Source organism: Hippocampus comes, unplaced genomic scaffold (assembly GCF_001891065.2).
Source record: "Hippocampus comes isolate QL1 unplaced genomic scaffold, H_comes_QL1_v1.1 scaffold5, whole genome shotgun sequence".
Classification (NCBI taxonomy): Eukaryota; Metazoa; Chordata; class Actinopteri; order Syngnathiformes; family Syngnathidae; genus Hippocampus; species Hippocampus comes.
This window is the reverse complement of record NW_017805701.1, coordinates 688,607-706,403: the sequence shown is the minus strand read 5'-3', so window position 1 is coordinate 706,403 and position 17,797 is coordinate 688,607. Positions and strand designations below refer to the sequence as shown.

Genomic DNA, 17,797 nt, shown 5'->3' with positions numbered 1-17,797 from the left:
TCCATTCATAAAAGGGGCTGACCTCATTTTCTTTTACTCACGTCTGATTTTGTAGGATTTCGAATGTGAAATAATCTTCAGGTATCACCTCAGAAGACAGAAACCCGCTCTGTGTCCTTCAGTGTGGTTTCTCCTGTTGTGTGTTCAAATCCTGCAGCCATCCATCAACGTCTGCTCAAGCAAGCCCCTCCCTTCGCTGGCCGTGCGCGCATGCGCACGACCCGCCTGCCAGAGAGCTGTCCGCAGACGTTCGGTGCTGGAAGTCTTTGGACCGGGCGCGATGGAGGAAGAACTGAAATGTCCGGTGTGCGGCTCCCTGTTTAAGGAGCCGGTCCTGCTGCCCTGCTCCCACAACGTTTGCCTGCAGTGCGCGCGCAGTATCAGCGTGCACACGCCGGACGGGGAGCCCGCCGCGGCCGTGCAGCAGAGCCGCGCGTCGGCGGTCAGCTCGGAGTACGACTACCTGGACGTGGACAAGATGAGCCTATACAGCGAGACGGACAGCGGCTACGGCTCTTACACGCCGTGCCAGCTCAAGTCGCCCAACGGCGTGCGGGTGTTCCCCGCCCCGCAGCACCCCCACCAGCAGCAGCAGCGGCTGTGCTCGCTCACCTGCCCGCTTTGCCATCGCAGCGTCTCCCTGGACGAGCGAGGGCTGCGCGGCTTGCCTCGCAACCGGCTCCTGGAGGCCATCGTGGCGCGGTACCGGCAGCACCGCGCCGCCTCTGCCTCCGCCGCCTCGGGGGCGGCGGCCAAGTGTCAGCTGTGTGACCGCAACCCGGTGGACGCGGCGGTCATGTGCGAGCAATGTGACGTGTTTTACTGCAACGCCTGCCAGCAGCGGTGCCACCCGTCCCGCGGCCCGCTCGCCAAGCACCGTTTGGTCCCGCCGCCTCAGCAGCGGCCGGGCCAGGCGGCCTCCTGCGCGGCCGCGGGACAGCCGCCGGCTACCGCGCGGAAGCCGGCGACGTGCGCGGAACACGAAGCGGAGAACTTCGTCATGTACTGCTGCAACTGCCGGGCGCCCGTGTGCGCAAAGTGCGCCGAGGAGGGACGGCACGCAAAACACGACGTCAAGCCCATCGCCCTCATGTGGAAGCAGCACAAGGTACGCCGCGTCGTCGTGCAGGAAAGGAATGGTGGTCCTCGGTTTACGATCGAGTTCCTACATGGGTGACGTAACTCAGATCTGTGCGAAAATCGGAACTTGCCGTCGTTTAAAATGACAGTCAATGAAAAAAACAAAATGGAAACTCGCCGTTCTGCAGTTTCCTCTTAGACTAAATCCAACCCATTGAGATGTAAAAAGTAGAGCATCTAAAACAACTATATCTCGCTCTCTCTCTCAATATATATACATAGATAGAGATGAACAACTAGTCTGCTTGCTAGCGAGCGACCAGTTTATGTTCACAGTCTGTTACCATGGCGACATACAGAATTTCTCGAACCTGACTCTCTTCACCGGCTAATTCTGACATTTGCCTCAAGGTTACAGACCCCGTCAAGCGACATTTTTTGAGTGTTTCGAAGAGTCTGTTGGCGTGGGCGCTTTAGAGCGCCTCATTGTCGGCCATGAGTGTGCGCACGTCCAGCACAGAAACACGAAAGAGCTTGTGGTGTTTTCCAATTTACGAGACATTTGTTTTCATCTTTACAGTGATTCTTAAGTTAAAAGAGAGGAGGGGGGGGGGGCTCACCTTCAGCGTTATGAGGAGTACATAAAATTTTTGAATATGCAATATATTTTTTCTTTATCGTATCCATTTGTCACTTTTACCTTCCCTTCCCTAATGGTGTCTTTTTGTCTCTTCCTCATTTTGCTTCCCCCCTTCCCCCAAGTAGAGGCCCCTCATAAATGGACCGTAAAAATCCCATCAGGGGGACAGTGGGAGAGGGGTCGTCTCTAAGCATCACATGAATAAGATATGCTCATTTATACAACGTCCAATCACGTCTTGGTAGCTCCACTGCATTTGGTCCGAATCCTACATTTCAAAATTCCTCTTCTTTTTTTTCTACCCCCCCCCCCACCCAAATAGTTCAAATGAAGCAAAAATTCACGAATTGGTTCGTACTCACGCTTCCACGAAAAGTAAAATCTCGAACTCTGAGGATAGATGTGTGGAATTAAATCCAGCACTTCAGGTTGTTACGAGATGCTGTTACCATGGTAACAAGAGCAGAAGTGTGCCCGGTAACGTTCCAGATGGCAAGACCGAAACAGGTCAGCCTTACTCGCCTTTTACCTCGGGGGGGCAGCATCTCACGCGCACACTCCACTACTCTGTATGGACTTGAGCGCCTTTCTTTGAGGCTACTGGCGTGGCGGCTTTAGAGCGCCTCGTTGTTAAGAGGGTGCAAGAGTAGTGTGGTGGTGGGGGATTACAGTACAATAACTCAAGGCAGTTCTGGCGGACTCGAGCACTGAATGTAGGTTAATGTGCACTTTGTTGCACTTCCTTCCTCTCGCTCACAGCCTACACAGCAAACATTGTGTGTGAGTGTCAGTGAGTGTGTGTGTGTGCGCATTTGTGTGTGTGTGTGTGTGTGTGTTTGTGTAAAAGCAACCCACCAAATATAGCCCAGCGTGTGTATGATTTATTTTGGGTAACTCTACGGCAGGCCTCGTAGAAGGATATGCCAGTAGTGGAACAATGAGCCGTGGGTGTTTCCATGGTTACGTGCCAGCCGGAATTCGAGCTCCCTGAAAAGTACTTTGGAGTTCTACCGAGGGACTCGCATAGTGATCCGGAACTGGCGCTTTGCTTTGTGTGTGGATGTGGAGGCGCATTTCGAGAGGAGGAGAAAAAAAAAAAAAAGCAGCGAAGGATTGCGAGTCGAGGGCAGATGAGAGGATGACGAGGACGAAGGGGCAGAGAGCAGATTGTTTTTGACCTTGCGCCGGCGTGCGACGCGCTAATGCCGGAACACAGCTGTCGCCGAGGAGGCAAAAAAAAAGCCACATGAAGTCGAAATTGCGAATTCGCATTGACAGCTTCCAATTCACGTCTGGAATTGTATTCTGGAAAATTGACTTTTGAATGACCGTATACAACGCGTTGCATCTCGAGAGTGACATTGTGATGCAGTAAATAAAATTGTCCGTTTTTAACAAAACAGGCCGTGTCCACTCACCCAAACGGAAAGCAGAATAGCAGCACAAACACACAAATGAGGAGAAATAAAAGTGGCACGGGTGAGGGTCGTAAATGCCCCCCCCCCCATCCCCCTTGCCGATTACTCCGGCAGTCGTTTTGACATTAAGGTCAAGCATTTGGGAAGGGCGTCGACAGCCTTTTGTTCTCCTCCCGTGGTCATCCATTTCGGCTCGAGGATAACCCCTGACACCTTTCCACGACTACCCGGACTGTGCTTCAAGTTCCATAGAGCATGAAGCACTGCCGATGCACAACAACTTCATCTGTGCTGGTCCACATGAGAAGATGATGGGATGTGACTGAAAGGTCAAAAAAAAAAAAAAAAAAGGGGGGGGGGAGTTAAAAAAAAAAAGTGCAACCCAGTTGAGTAAATCAAACACACCCCTCATGAGGCAAACGCGATGACGATCGAGGGAAAGCCCCTCATCATCCGTCATTTCGCTTGTTAGCAAAGCCTTGGCGCGCAACCCGGCGCGGGGCCCCGACAGCTCGGTGGGCCAGATGGTCTCCACGGCGACGAGCGCTGCCTGCCGAAGGGTGCACTTGATTTGTGACTCATCAAGTCATCCCGGCGCGCCCGAGGGGGGGGAGGGAAACCACCCTATAATGTGTGTGCGTGGTCAAGTCATGCACGTGTGGCGCGGATTATCGACGCGGCGCATTAAGGGCGCAAGTAAGGAGGGCCCGATGATGAATAAAACATAAAAACCATACATGTGATGACTTAAGTCCCTCTCCTAGGAGGCAGTTAATGTTAATGAGTTTTGAAAATCCGTTGCTAGCATCGACTGGCTGCGTATGGCATGGAAGGATGTACAGCGGACAGGGACCAGGCAGGCCGGCGAATAGCAAAATAAAAAACAAATTAAAAAAAAATCATCAATGTATAATAGACGCCAATTACGGCTTCATATACAAGGTGTACAATGGTTGCTGGGATTATTTTTTTTTTTTTTTTAATAATCGTTTATGAATTTTGATTATTTTGAATGGTGGTTCACCAGATTCCCTTTCCTCAATAAACTCACGCAATAGGCCCGGACAAAAAATGAAATACTTGTCATCATTTACTCAGCCGATGTAAAGGGGGTGACTTTGCTGTTGTTTGCTGCCATGGTGTGTGCCACACTAAACATGGACCAGAGGAAGCAAAGTGTCCCAGGAGATTAGAAAGAAATTTATAGACCATTTTACCCACGTGTGTCAATTATATAATTCCCAGTGAGATGTTCTGACATGTTTTAGGTCATATTTTTGCATTGGCTGATTTTGCTCAACTGGCTTTGCATGTGTGTCGAGCATCAACTGTCTTTTACGCTTCTTTCTGTGTGTGTGTGGGGGGGGGGTGTTTGAGTGGAGGAAGAAGGAGCAGGTGGATCATGTGGGTGGCGCCACGGCGGACTTGATTTATCACTATTGGGCACGTGTGTGGGCATGTTTCCCTTTGTCCTTTCTTTTTTCAATGAGAGGCTCGAACACCCCCCCTCCCCCCAAAAAATAAGACACAGCTCGACGTCTGTCCAGCTATCCATCCATTTTTTTTTTCTTGCAGTGTCAACTCTCGCAGGCCCTCAACGGCGTCTCGGACAAAGCCAAAGACGCCAAAGAATTTCTGGTTCAACTCAAGAACATGCTGCAGCAGATCCAGGTAATGATGTCATAAAATGTCTTTTTTTTTTTTTTTTTTGGGAGGGGGGAGTATTGATGTAACCATATTTTTAAAAAATAATTGTGCTAGCAATGCACTCGCGCCGCAGCAGAGCGAACACGCTGACCTTGCTGCCGTCGCCCGAGGACCGGCGAGGCCAGCATGAAATCAACAGACGTCCTGGTTTGTCCGCGCAACATTTGCAATTTTCGTCTGTTGAATTCAACCAAGTCACGTGGCGGATTAAAACGAGTCATCTCAAGGTTAATTAGTCCCTTTTTGGGGGAGGGGGGACGGACGCGTCCTCCTCTGTGACTGTGGGCTTCACTGCCACACTAAGTACACGATTAATCCGCTTTTTACTCCATTTTTGTACGACGACAAGCACCTGCATTACGACTGGTGGAAGGAGGATTAAAATGTGTTACGCAATAACAGCACTGTGCCATCAATTAAAATAAAGGAGATTCTTTCTACAAAGAGCTTTTTTTATATATTCCCCAGCTCAGACATTTTTAAGAGCCTGTAAAGAATCCAGAGATTTGTTGCTAAATACACCACAAAAATGCATCTACCCTTTCGATAGTCCACTGGTGTGGCTGCTTTAGAGCGCCCACGTTGTTGGCCTCGAGTGCGCACGCATCACACGAAGAAAGATGGAAAATTGAGGAGCCGGGATTTTATTTATTTTTTTGTTAGTCCAACAACCGGTGTTTGGACCAGGGCTTTAGGCTGCCATGGTCACTTTAGAGTGCCTCGTTATCAACTGTGAGTGTGCGCGCATCACACAGAGAAAGATTTGAGTGGGAAGGGGGGGAGGCACCTACACCCTGAAAAATATGTGGCCACTTTAGAGCGCCTCGTTGTTGACCCTGAGTGCAGAAACCCAGACGCCACAATACATACAAAAGCTACCCACACTAACCCTCGCATAAAATTCACTTGATGCATTTTTTTCATAAATGTCTCAGAATTTGGGTTGACAGTCAACTCAAAAAAAAAAAAAAAAAAAAGAAGAGCTTCCCTTTTTTTTTTTGCCTAAACGTCACTTTGGATTAGGATGTCTAAACGTTGCTTTTGCGTGACACAGGAGAACGGCGTGGAGTTCGAGGCTTGCCTGGTGGCTCAGTGTGACTCGCTGATCGAGGCGCTGACCCGACAGAAAGCCAAACTCCTGACAAAGGTCACCAAGGAGAAGGAATACAAGCTGAAGGTAAGGTTTTTTTTTCCTTTCATTTGTCACAAACGCTATTCAAAATCAATAGCTTTCCAGCCACAAACAAAGACGATTGATCCATGGCAGTCGGGAGGGAAAGCGATAAAATAAACACTGCAATTTGATAGCACATCCATTTGACCGGATGCGAGGTCGGCACAAATCGATATTTAGGTCGCGTCAGTGACCGACGCACTGTATAGCTCAAGTGCAGCTTTTTTACATGCCGCCGGCCATTCATTCCTTAAATCATCTTTTATACTTTCTGGAAACTACAGCGACACATACTTTGCTCAAACCAGACAAAAACAAACTCTGTTCAAGTCAGGTCTTTTTTTTTTTTAATTATTGTTAGCTTTTCTTTCGTTTTAACATTTTAAAAAAATTCTTGATCGTCAACTCAAAAGCTGTGCTGATCTCAAATCCGAAGCGATGCAACGTCAGCATCGACTGGAATTTTGTTGTCAGTGGAGTGCCCTACAAACCTGAATTTCACAAACAAGCTGGGCGAGACCGTCGTCCACGCTCACCCGGTGAAAAATGTACAAAAGGTCAAACAAAATTTGAAGACTGGCGACTGACAACAGCAGCTTGCTCAAGCACCAAATCTAAAAAAGCAGTTAAACAAACCCCCCCCAAAAAAAACCCCAAAAAACTTTCTTTCATAAAACAGGGTCAGAATTCTGCACAGTTTATTTAATTTTGTCAGTCCAAAACAACCGATTCTTCCCATGGAAAGGTTTTTCTGTCAAAAGCGTCCAGCTGTTCTTTTCGCACTTCAGCCTGACACAACTCCCACTAAAATCTCTCCACACAACCGCGTCACCACCAAACTTGCATCTGCGCTTCAGCGTTACATAACGACAACCCTTCCAGGCTGGAAAATCTATTCACACTGGATTATCTTTTGTCTTCTCCCCCTCCCACCCCCCACACTTCCCCCAACAACATGCTCAAGTCGACTTTGATCCCTTTAAAGCAACGCGTTCGTCTTTCAAAGTCTCACCAAATTATTTTGGCGTGATCAAATTTGAAATTGGAGTTCCGTTTGAAAAGGCACCGCACGATTGCCTCGCAGCTCTTTCACGCCGCTCACAATTGTCCCGCTGACAGGTGAATAATCAAGCATGATCCATTAGCCGTCAAATTAATGCGCGTGACTGCGGCTAATTAACATCGCTTCTCATTTTCGGACTGCGCTCGTTAATGCGGCCATGAAATGAGAAGGACTCTCAAAGATAGAAGCTTTTTTTTTTTTTTTAATTCTTTCTAGCTGAAAGATAACAGAAAAATCAAAAGGTTTGTCTTACTCGTGTACAAGTGGATCAATTTGCTCGACCGCGCAGTCTTTACGAGAACACCGCTAACCTTCACAAATAATTAGCCTCAAAGCATGCCTTAACATCCTCTGACACCGAGTAGGATTTCCCATTCGATATGCGCAAAATCTAATTACCTCCCTCAACCCCCTCACTGGCTACACTTCCATTGTCGTCCATCAGGTGGCGCGCGACCAGATCACCCACTGCACCATGAAGCTGCGGCAGACCACGGGCATGATGGAGTACTGTCTGGAGGTCCTCAAGGAGAACGACCCCAGTGGCTTCCTCCAGGTAAGACGAATGGCCCGGATAGCAACAAGAAAAAAAAATTGCATTCTACTGTAAATGACTCAGTAACTGCAATAATATTTGTCGTTTTTTTTTGCCGAGGATAAAGAATATGCGCATTGGTATATTGTCTGTCTTCAACGGTGTTTTGGAGTTCTAGCTAGAGCCTAACGGTTATGCTAAAACGGATTGCTAATCACAAGGGTTCTTACCGTATTTTCCGCACTACGGAGTATAAGGCGCACCTTCAACGAATGGCCTTTAAAAACTGTTTTCATATATACGGCGCACCGCATTATTAGGCGCATAGAATAGAAGCTACAATAGTGGCTGCGGTTGTGTTATGCATCCATTAGATGGAGCAACGCTAAAGGGAATACAATACAATACATCTTCATTTATATTGAGCCTTCACAACGTGTTTTAAAAAACTCTTAAAATACTACCGCCAAAAAAATCTGAATAGTGATCCACATCGAAGGTGCATCGGATTATAAGGCGCACCGCCGGCTTTTGAGAAATTTGAATACTTTTAGGGGCGCCTTATAGCGTTAATATTGATTGCCGCCGCTTGTTGACGCCCCCCCCCCACAGATTTCGGATGCTCTGATCAAGCGCGTGGCGTCGTCGCAGGACCAGTGGGTCAAAGGCAACCTGGAGGCCAAGGTGGGCCCCGAGTTTCAGCTCACGCTCAACACCGACACGCTCCTGCAGACCATCCTGCAGCTGGATTTCTGCCAGGGCAAAGGTACACAAACAGAATCCGCATGGCTCTTTAAATATTTCTTCCTTCAGACTGTTTCTGTACGACTCCCAAGTCGGAAGAATGAGGAGCGAGCATTGTTTGGCAGCCTTTATGACGCACCGTCATATTCAAAGTGACTGATCGCGTTCTCCCCGTCAACCTTTGTTCAAAGCGCTACGGCCGCCAGATCCCGAGATTCAATTTAAGGCTGCCTGTTCGAATCACGCTCAGAATGATTCGTTTTTGGGATGACCGCACGTTGCATTCTGAACATTTCCGGCACTTGTACGGCAGACGTTTTGACGCTAGTGTGTGCATTATCCTCAAAATGGTATTTGCAGACGTGCAGGACGGCCCCTTATTGAAACAAATGCAGCGGCAGGCAGCGGACAGTGCTGGAGCTGATGCCGACGCACAAAGTCCAGGAGGTATTATTTCCACGGAGTTGTCGTCCCCGACCTCTTTTCCCACCACCCCCACACCCCCCTAAGCACTCCCAGTCTAGTGTGGTTGGAAACTCGTTTTCCCGTCCCCGACACCCACTCACGCATGGTTTGTTCTTTTCAAGCAAAAAAAAAAAAAAAAAAAAAAAAAAAAAAAACGCCCCTCCTCGGGTTGGCACTTCCCTTCTCTGGAATGCACCGAAAAGAACCGACAGCACAGAAATTTATAGCCTCGAGTGGTCGTCTGTTTCGCTTTTAAATACAAATTGGAAGAAATGTGTAAGCCCCGCCCCCAAATCCAAAAATGCTGTGGTAGAGAAGAAACAGAACCAGCATGGCTATAAATGCAAATTTGATATCTTCATATAATGAATCTCGATGTGCATATTGTTCGTCTTGACTGCTGCCTTCCCTCTCCTTTTCAAGAAAAAAAATATTTTTAGAGAATGGTTGTTATGTTCAGCACTCCCCCGAAGGATACGCGGGAGGAAAAAAAGGGGTATTTTTAGATTATTTTCTTTGAAGTTTGAATGTGTTTTGCCACTTCATTGTGGATACGGTGATGAATGGTATCTGATTTTTAATCCAATGTTGATTACGGCAGAGGGGTCTTTGATACCACTTTTGTTTGTCCACTTCCGAGCACTCACTAATTACCGATACCGCGAGTACTTTCGATACATCAAATTTCCGATAACACAGTAACAGATGATGGTGAACAAAGCCCTTTCTTTGTTTCTTAAGAGAAGGCAGTATCACGCCAACTACGAACTCGATACCTTGAAATCAAACCGATATTGGCCCGATAACACAGTAATTGGTATCGGTCCTCGCCCATCCCGATGATTGTAGAATATGGTAAGAATCTGCTTTCGCAAGTTCCTCCGTGGTTCCCACCTCTGATATATATTCCATTTGTAAAAAAACATTTTAAAATCTATTGGCCACATCAGCGTGAAAATCACGTTTGTGTTCCTCCTCCGCCCATTCCGATGTTTGCCCTACGAATCGACCCGACTTGATTCCTCAAAGCAATGTTCGTAATCCTCCAGAGCCTCCTCGTTTACGCCACCCGAGCACACCGGATCAACCCGTTTGTCTTTGAACCGGAAATGCAATGGGATACCAAACTATTATTCCCCCTCCCACCACCCTCCCAGTGGAGTCGGGACCCTTGGTGCCGCCGGCTCCCCTCCTGCAGCTGGAGAAGTGCTGCAGCGGCAACAACAGTGCCACCCTGGCTTGGAGGGTCGCCGGGCCCCAAGCGGCGCCCATCGAGGGCTACATTCTGGAGCTGGACGACGGCAACGGGGGACAGTACAGGGTTGGTGACACGCTCACTCAGAGGACATGCTCAGTTTACATTTTTTTTTTGGCTCATCCATTCATTTTTCATGAAATCAAAATCTTACACATACAGATGTATTCTTGTGACGTTCGGCTTTACGAAGCGTTTGATTGCACAGGAGGTGTACGTGGGTAAGGAGACGGTGTGCACAGTGGACGGCCTCCACTTCAACAGCGTGTACAACACCAGAGTGAAGGCCTACAACGCCGTCGGCGTGGGGCCCTACAGCAAGACCGTGGTGCTCAAGACCTCCGACGGTACCCAAGTTGGAGCTAACTACTTCCTACTACACTTTTCATAACACCCACCCCCCAAAAAAATTTAAATGGCAGATCAATCAGTGCTTTTTAGAGAGGACAAGAGAATAAAAAAAAAACGCAATCAATCACAACACAAGATTGACGTATGCAGATTAGCATGAAAACAGAAGTCGGTAAATGTTTTTCGAAACGGTCGATCAAAGAAATAATCGGATGCCCATTCCGGCCACAGATGGCGTCTTTTCACACCAAAAACTGAAAACCTCCGTTGCAGTCAAGCTGTCAGATTTTGCCTTCGTGTCAAACTGGGTTGTCTTTAGTGGGTTTTTATCTGACATATGTTTCACCGAAAACATGCCCGTTTTCAAATCTAAAAATTGCAGCCTATTTATTTTTGTACTAAATTCTATTTAAGACTCAACAGAGCAGCAATAAGCTCTATCAAACTGTGTTTTTGTTGTCTGCTGAGCTCAGACGCATCCTAATTGCTTTTCTCTCCAAGAAAGGACGACTGACACACAAAAATCGAGGAAGCTGTTATCAGTTGCAAAAAAAAATAAATAAATAAAAAATTGCGGCCATTATTTGTGTGCTCGAACTCATTTACTGGACTGGGCACATCAGCTTTCACGTCGCTTGCCAGATGACAACGGCACGTTCGATTTCTTGAAGACACCAACTGTGTCTCTGACGTTACCGCAGGCAGTCCCAAATGTTCCGCCAGACAGGCTTCGTTGACTCACGACAGGCGCCAGACTCGGATTTTCACTCCTCCGCGCTTTCTTGTCCCCTTTTGGCCAAAAGTAAATGCGACGCCGGTTGAGTCACCGCTCGCTGAATCACGACTACGTCTTCCTCCACAGTGGCTTGTTTCGCCTTTGACCCTACCTCGGCTCACCGGGACATTGTCCTGACCAACGAGAACCAGACGGTGTCGTGTAACAGCTACGACGACCGCGTGGTGCTCGGGACCGCCGCCTTCTCCAAGGTGAGGTTTTTAACCTCCTGCTGAGGAAAAAAAGAAAAGTTCTGGCTTTTACAGTCCTGCATGTTTCTTACTCAGCAAGCTCACATGACCCACAAAGCTTTCACGGGTTGACTTCTTTCATTCTTGGGCCTTGGCGGAAGTTCGCACACACTATCCTCGAGAGGTATTCATGTCGCCCGCTTTGATGTTAGGGCATCCACTACTGGGAGGTGTGCATTGATCGCTACGACAACCACCCAGACCCCGCGTTTGGCATCGCCCGCATCAACACGGTCAAGGACATGATGCTGGGCAAGGATGACAAAGCCTGGGCCATGTATGTGGACAACAACCGCTCCTGGTTCATGCACAACAACTCACACACCAACAGGTACGGACCGGATCCATCCGCGGGGATTCCGACCAAAACTACAGGACCGGCGCGAGACCCTCAAGAGATTCACGCTTGGCTCTTTTGTGCAGGGCAGAGGGTGGCATCACTAAGGGCTCGGCGGTGGGCATCCTCCTGGATCTGACCAAGCACACCCTGACATTCTTCATCAACAAGGAACAACACGGACCGACGGCCTTCGAGAACCTGGACGGCGTCTTTGTACCCGCCGTCAGCCTCAACAGAAATGTCCAGGTGGCCACTCTTTGAAATTAATTAGCGATATTCAAACACCGAAGCCAGTTTGTAAAATCCTGGAGGTGCATGGTCGACCCGCAAAAAGGCCACAGAAAGTATGGAAGAGCTTCTCATTTACTTGTCCGTCTCATTCTAGGTGACCTTAGTGACGGGCCTGGAGGTGCCGAGGGACCTCAAACAGTAGACGACGCCTCCGCTGAGGGCCCCCTACGTACACGCCAACGATGTCGACGGCGCGGTCGTCTCGAGGTTTTCCCGACGCGTCTGCGTCATCGCCTCTCATAGAGTATTGTCGATGTAATTTCAAGTCTGCGCTCCGTCAGCCACACCTTAACGCGGGCGGTTTCCTTGCACTCGTCGGAAGGCCACGCGCACAATTAAGCAGACTGCAGGGCTACATTTTCTTGGGGGGGTCTTTTTGCATCCAGATCCGACAACGCGGTGCCTTGAGCAAGCAAACATACGAGAAAAGCATTTTAAAGGTGACGGCGGCGAAGGCTTTCGTCGGCGTTCAAACAGCGACTCGAGTCGTCGCCGCCGTAAAATATTCACGGGCTCAACTGCGGCCGCGCTGTCACTTTTGTCTTCGTGAGGCCGCAGGGAGGCCGTTTGTGCTTAGTGCCGTGTCATTTTCCTGCCACGGGATGACAAATTACAACCTTTATTTTCGATTTCGTCAACTACGACTGTAATAATAGTCAGCAGGCAAGGTTCACGTTTTGAGTGGTTTTTAATAGCAATGCGGCAGAGCAGTAAAACGTGCGGTGCGCTCACTCTAACAGTTACTCCCTGGAACTCCCCCTTATAGGCGGGACCTGTCAATCAACTGAAGTATGACATATCACAATACAAACTTTTATAAAACATTACTCATATAATAATAACCTATTATATGACAACGACAACGCTTGCTGTGTCAGAGAGCTCTCAAACTGCTCAGTTGGAAATTTTGAGAAACTGGATTAGAGCATTGAAGAAGCTTTGCATCCGCTTGCGCACACTACTCGATGAGACGTATGGGGGACGAGCGTCTTTCTCCCTCAAACAGCATCAGTGATATGTCTGCGAGGGGGTGGGGGGGGTGAAGCAGACTTATTTCCTTAGACAAAAAGTGAATATTTAATATACAACGCTGATAATTTTTTTTTGGTCACCTCGTGGTCATTTTATAGCACACTCTCTGCAGCGTTGCCTTGAATCGATCAACAGCGGCACCGGATAAGACGTGCCGCTGCAAAAAAAAAAAAAGATCACTGTGACATGAAAGAGAACACTGAGCCACTTTGCAATCACCCGCTACAAGTTTTCTTCTCATTGAACCGAATTGCTTCGAGTTCACACGAGAGTGTGCGAGACTGCGTACATAATCGCAGCGCGGATAGGATTGGAGGCGTTACGAAGCGTCGCGCAGCGGTCCTGTCTGTCTGACGGACGGAAGGTGTAAATAAGAACTGCGCTCCTCGGCCAACTTCGGAGACTTAGGGGGGGTGTGGGGGTCAACCAAGTTTACAAAGTCCTCTGCTGTATCTCGAGCTGCGTTGTAAATAGCCTCCTGCATCATTTCTTGTTTACTGCCAACTGCTGTGAAAGCTCGCCCTCAAGTGGCTGCCGGAGAAATTACAGCCACTCCGGCATCCAGCCACACTTGTTCAAATTCAAATGCACGCCGATCAAGAGCCATTGCATTCCACTTTAACACACACACACACACACACACACACACACACACACACACACACACACTATTCGATCCATTACTATGAGAGGAAACCGATTGAATAGCGCACAATATACCACGCCGGCGTTATTTGGAGGGTGAACTCAACTTTATTAGTTTGATGACTCCTGTCGGCTCTGCTCGACCTCCAACAAGACAAACATCTAATCCTGTCGATATGATTTGGTCAAAAGGATCAAGAGTTGCCTCTTAATAAATGATTGATTCATTTCAGGTTGGAGGAATTCCAAAGCTCTTAATTCTGCTTATCAAGATGTTTTTGGAAAATTTTTTTTTGGGGGGGGGGGGGGTCCCCTTTAGAATTCCAGGTCCTTACAAGCATGCCATCATCTCATGCTCGACCTCTTTCGTACATCCCAGACCAAAAATCTTGTTCAAAAGTCTTCCCACAAGAGTGGAACCCAGATTTCACTTCCAGGAAGCGGCCCAGATTCTTTGATCCAAGGGCGCATATTTAGCGAGCGCCTTTGTGAAAGGGCTCGAGCGAGGGTTCCGATGTTTGTGACGAGAGCCCGAGCCTGTCTACATGCCAACTTCAAAAGGCTTCTGACTTGTGGTGGCTGCTGTGTGTGTGTGTCGAGTCGTAGTGCGTGTCCCTTTACCTCACGCCCGCCCGTCCATGAATGTCTTAAAACTTTACATATTTATTTAAAACTACGGTTCTGTATGTGGGGGAGGGGAGGGAGTGCATGTCGGAATATTTAAAATTATTTATTGAGCAAGTATGATAAAATGATAAAACATCTTTTTTTTTTTTTTTTTTTTGTACGTCGCCGTCCTCTTGAGTTTGTTCCGCGTCCAAGTTGCTGCTGTTTCTATTTCAAAGTGTAAATACAAAGAGCTGAATTCGCATTTACTTCGTTGTTACTATTCATTCTTGGAACCGAACCACCTCATTTCAACACCCTGCTCCTGCCAAGCTGTGAATGTTTTGTACGACTAAATGGTTTGTATATGAGCATAAGACAAAGACAAATACACACGCAAACAATGTCTTCTTCTTGGTTGTTTATATTCAAAAAAAAAAAAAGAAAAGGAGAGAAATAAATTACCTGTGATGAAATAAAGACAAAAGCGATCTGGTGCGTTGAGATTTTTGTACTGAGCAGTTCACCTCCCTCATCACAAAAATACCACTCCACCAAATATTAACTGAAGTCGCGTGAGGTTTACTGATGTCACACATGATGATTTCAACTTTTCCGTTTGACTTTGGCATCGTTTCGAAATCCGGAAATGTCAATCATTGGACTTTTGAGGGTTGACTTCAAGCGAACCCATTGTTCACCTTTCTATGGTCCGTGCCAGATGCGATCTCACCTGGTTTTAGGTAAAAGACGCCGCCTAAATGCAGACACCGCCTTTGTCTTCCGAGTTTGAAGCCTTCCTTTCTTCACGTGAAAAAAAGAACAGATTCTCCTGCGGAAGCACACCAACAATTAACACACAAGTCCCTCTGGATGAGTGGGCTGGCCTCGGTACACAACCCACCTCATTTGCGTCGCACCTTGGCCTTCATGGTCTGGACATCCTTGGGGCTGAGGATCAGAATCCCGTCCTTGAAGCGGCCCACCTGACCGGTGGGTGCTGACGACGAGCCAGACGTCGTCGTCTTCCTGTTGTCCCTGCTGGAGGCGGACACTCGCATTAGCGTCGTTTATCAGCGTCACATGCTCAAGACGAGGGAAGTGGTGCCGTCACAAGGGACTTTGGGGTCCGTGACGAGGGGGAGCAAAAAAAAAAAAAAAAAAACGGCTGAAAATAATGCTGTCATATGCATGCCAGGCCAGTAGTTGGCGATGTAATCTGTACACGCAACTGTTCAAATACACTAAAATTGTTCTTGTTTTTACTCAAAAGCCGATGACGTACGCTTTGGCGCAAGAACATTATTGAGGGAAAACTTTTTTTTCACAATTTACTATTTTAAGTGAATAAAGCTTTTTTTTGGGACATAGCACATTTCAAAACAAAAAAGATCAAATCCCTCGAAAGCAAACATTGTCATACCTTGGATTCTTCTTCTTTTTCCTCAGGTCCTACAAAACAAAACAGCACATCAACCACACAGCAAGATTTTAAATGTTGTGTTTTTTGTTTGACTTTTGGCCATCTTGAGGGTCCTACCGACTGCAATTCGTTTTTCGCCGCTGCCTTCTTGTCTTTGATTTGCTGCTGCAGCACCTTGTAGTTCAAACAGTTTTTCTTGGCAGGCTACGAAGGCATCAACATTAAGTCAGGCGGCGAGTCATGTGGCAAGCACCAGCGAGTTAATGGAACGCTGAGGTCTTCCTACCCGTGCGCCCAACATGATGGCGCGCTCCTCCTCATAGACTCGCTGCTGCTCCTTTTTGTAGCCTGTGATGCCGAAGCGATGGACCTCCAGTCGAGCCTAACACACACACATACGATGACAATATAAATGTAAATCACACCAAAACACATTTTTTAGAATGATAAAATCCCTTACCTTTTCCAAACTGACACCCTGTTGCGGAGCACTCTGCTTCTTCGAAGTCTCCGGTAGCTAGAGATGAAAAGAAGATCAGCCGGAAAACAAACAGAGCACCATTTGTGAGGTGTTCTTATTATTGTGTCCATTGTGGGGGAGAAAGTTGGACGGAAAGAAACTTACAATTGTTTCATTGACAGTGGGCATCTGTGTGGTCTTATTTTGTCTCTTGGTGGGGTCCTGGAAGCTCACCACCTCCACCTGGCTCACCGGCTTGACAGCTGGATCTGTGATAATAAGATACATTGTGCAAACCATGCGTGTATCATTGGATCTCCGGGATTTGCTGCATGTTTTTTGTTTTTTTTACTTTGATCGTGGACAGTCACATCCAAGGACTCTTGTCCTCCAACTTGGTCTTTATCGAACTTACAGACATTAGCAGCATCTTCAGGAAGGGGTTTTTCCTCGCATCTTTTTTGCTTTTTCTTCTTTTTTCTTTTCCCAGCTCCACTTCCTGCATCGACATGAACAAAGGAACATATCATAGTTAGGTTTATTTCCAGACCAATTCGTGAATCATCATTTGTGAACTTATCAAGTATTCACGTTTTTGTGTGTGTGTGTGTGTGTGTGTGTGTGTGTGTGTGTGGAAAATATAATATTAGCGGTATAAGGCGTGTTAATTAATTAGCAGCATCTTCAGGAAGGGGTTTTTCCTCGCATCTTTTTTGCTTTTTCTTCTTTTTTCTTTTCCCAGCTCCACTTCCTGCATCGACATGAACAAAGGAACATATCATAGTTAGGTTTATTTCCAGACCAATTCGTGAATCATCATTTGTGAACTTATCAAGTATTCACGTTTTTGTGTGTGTGTGTGTGTGTGTGTGGGGAAAATAAATTATTAGCTGTAAGAGGCATGTATTAATTAGTCTAATTATAGTGTAAATTACACTTGAACAGTGGTAAATTTTATTCTTCGGCCAAGTAGCTGGGATAATTTTAAAGTATATTCTACGTTCTTATGTGTTCGCCATTTATTTTTGAGGAAAAGGAGATACTGTGCACCTATGTATTTCAGTCCGCATTTCGGTTTTTGAATTCCCAAATTAATATTTAACTTTTAACATACACATATTAGTGAACTGGCACATTTTATCTTGTTTAAGATACAGCTAGGAGTTAGCTTCCAATATGCATTTTAACAGAGAAAGCCATTCATTTTGAGTCTAGTTAAAAATAGCAAACGACGACGAGGAAAGCTCTTATAAATATTTATATTGACTTAAAACAGTCTCACGTCTTAGCTTTATCAACAATGGCGATATACTGTTAGTTACGTTAGCGAAACAAACCGTAAAAGAACGATGGAGTCAGACCAGTCAACAACAAATTCGCCTACAACCTAGCTACTTAGCTACACTTACCGAAATCGTATAAAGAATCCAAAACTTGTTCCAGAAAAGCACAATCCTCGTCAACATTTCCATTTTTGTCGGGCTTCATTTTAAGATTAATGATACAAGGTTAAATAAGAACACAGATAGTAGTCGACTCGTC

General features: G+C 46.9%; 2 protein-coding genes and 1 long non-coding RNA gene across 5 annotated transcripts; 1 reads left to right on the top strand and 2 right to left on the bottom strand.

The window, feature by feature from the left end:
- The first annotated feature begins 47 nt into the window (after window positions 1-47).
- On the top strand, window positions 48-12,728 carry trim67 (tripartite motif containing 67). 2 transcript variants are annotated; one of them, XM_019882730.1, is made up of 12 exons: window positions 48-1,108; window positions 4,714-4,809; window positions 5,900-6,022; window positions 7,528-7,638; window positions 8,230-8,383; window positions 8,722-8,808; window positions 9,984-10,147; window positions 10,290-10,428; window positions 11,295-11,419; window positions 11,611-11,789; window positions 11,882-12,044; window positions 12,184-12,728. In XM_019882730.1, the coding sequence occupies exons 1-12, from the start codon at window positions 281-283 to the stop codon at window positions 12,229-12,231; spliced, it is 2,217 nt and encodes a 738-aa protein (XP_019738289.1). In that variant the 5' UTR covers window positions 48-280; the 3' UTR covers window positions 12,232-12,728. The 2 variants fall into 2 exon arrangements, with proteins under 2 accessions (XP_019738289.1, XP_019738290.1); XM_019882731.1 differs by lacking the exon at window positions 8,722-8,808.
- A 1,802-nt stretch (window positions 12,729-14,530) lies between these two features.
- Window positions 14,531-16,800, bottom strand: fsaf1 (40S small subunit processome assembly factor 1). Of its 2 annotated transcripts, none has more exons than XM_019882735.1 (8): window positions 16,608-16,800; window positions 16,421-16,524; window positions 16,256-16,312; window positions 16,082-16,177; window positions 15,913-15,999; window positions 15,796-15,824; window positions 15,277-15,413; window positions 14,531-15,204 (listed from the first exon to the last, which is right to left on the bottom strand). In XM_019882735.1, the coding sequence occupies exons 1-7, from the start codon at window positions 16,783-16,785 to the stop codon at window positions 15,278-15,280; spliced, it is 687 nt and encodes a 228-aa protein (XP_019738294.1). In that variant the 5' UTR covers window positions 16,786-16,800; the 3' UTR covers window positions 14,531-15,204; window position 15,277. The 2 variants fall into 2 exon arrangements, with proteins under 2 accessions (XP_019738294.1, XP_019738295.1); XM_019882736.1 differs by having other exon boundaries at window positions 15,277-15,410.
- Window positions 16,801-16,971: 171 nt separating this feature from the next.
- LOC109523528 (uncharacterized) lies at window positions 16,972-17,767 on the bottom strand. Its single transcript, XR_002169782.1, has 2 exons — window positions 17,665-17,767; window positions 16,972-17,006 (listed from the first exon to the last, which is right to left on the bottom strand). It is a non-coding gene; the product is annotated as an uncharacterized LOC109523528 (long non-coding RNA).
- Between the last annotated feature and the right edge of the window lie 30 nt (window positions 17,768-17,797).